Raw genomic sequence first — 962 nt, forward strand, 5'->3', positions numbered from 1 at the left:
CACCTCCCCTTCTCCCCTCCCCACCCCACCCCCCCTTCTCCCCCCTCGTCTCCTTCGCAGGGCAAAGATGAAGATTCCCCGGGTCATGTTTTCGCTCCGGTGAGTTTCCTCGGTCCCTCTCCAATCCCCCTCCCCGTCGTTGTAATCCCTGACGGCTGGGTGCCGCGTCTCCCTGCTCCCTCTCCTGACAAACGTGTCTCTCTCTCTCTCTCTCCCTCTCTCTCTGCAGTGCCCTCACGACGGCGTCTGCCCCAAGCTGACAGCAGCGGTGCCCGTGCCGTGCAACTTCACCCAGGCCTATCACCCGCTGCCCTTCTCCTGGGTGAGTGTCTGCGCTGGGGTCTGACCCGTTTGGCGTCTTGAGTCAGGGGATGCAGGGGCTGCCCTGGTCAAGGGAGGAGGGGTGGCCAAGTGGTGGTGGGGCGGGTTGTGGGGTGGGTTGGTAAGTATTTCCACTCCCGGTCCGCGCGTGTGACCCGGTCTCCAATCACGCTCGATCTCTCTCCCCAACTCTGGAAGGTCAGCTCCGCCATTTTTGGTTTTTGATTTCCCAATCATGTGGGCGTCGCTGGCTCGGCCCAGCGTTTACCCCTCCAACCCTCCCCAGACACTGCTGTAGAGAAGGTTGGTGGGGGGAGGGTGGGGGGGTGAGCTGCCATCTTAGTCACGTGCTGTGGGGTAGACCCACGATGCCCCTCAGGGAGGGGGGCCATCCCAGGATTCTGACCCCAGCAAGGAACGGCCAATAGATTCCGGGATGGGGAGAGGGGAGGGGGGTGGTGTTCCCCGTGTATCTGCTATCCCCCCCCACCCCCCTTCTAGATGGTAGAGGGGTGTGTGGGGGGTTTGGGAAGGTGCTGTCTGAGGAGCCCCTCGGTGAGGTTCTGCAGTGGGTCTTGTAGACGGTACACACTGCTGCAACTGAGCGTCTGGGGGTGGTGGGAGGGAGCAGAGGTTTGTGG

The 962-nt window shown here is 62.8% G+C and overlaps 1 protein-coding gene across 1 annotated transcript in view; it reads left to right on the forward strand.

Annotated features, from left to right (window-relative positions):
- mettl17 (methyltransferase like 17) overlaps positions 1 to 361 on the forward strand; it is a 1423-nt gene extending 1062 nt beyond the window's left edge. The window contains exons 2-3 of the mRNA XM_043686643.1: positions 61 to 99; positions 230 to 361. Coding sequence (XP_043542578.1) covers positions 61 to 99; positions 230 to 346 — 156 coding nt within the window. The 3' untranslated portion in view covers positions 347 to 361. The remainder of the gene's footprint in view (positions 1 to 60; positions 100 to 229) is intronic.
- Positions 362 to 962: the final 601 nt, after the last annotated feature.

Source organism: Chiloscyllium plagiosum, unplaced genomic scaffold (assembly GCF_004010195.1).
Source record: "Chiloscyllium plagiosum isolate BGI_BamShark_2017 unplaced genomic scaffold, ASM401019v2 scaf_14384, whole genome shotgun sequence".
Classification (NCBI taxonomy): domain Eukaryota; kingdom Metazoa; phylum Chordata; class Chondrichthyes; order Orectolobiformes; family Hemiscylliidae; genus Chiloscyllium; species Chiloscyllium plagiosum.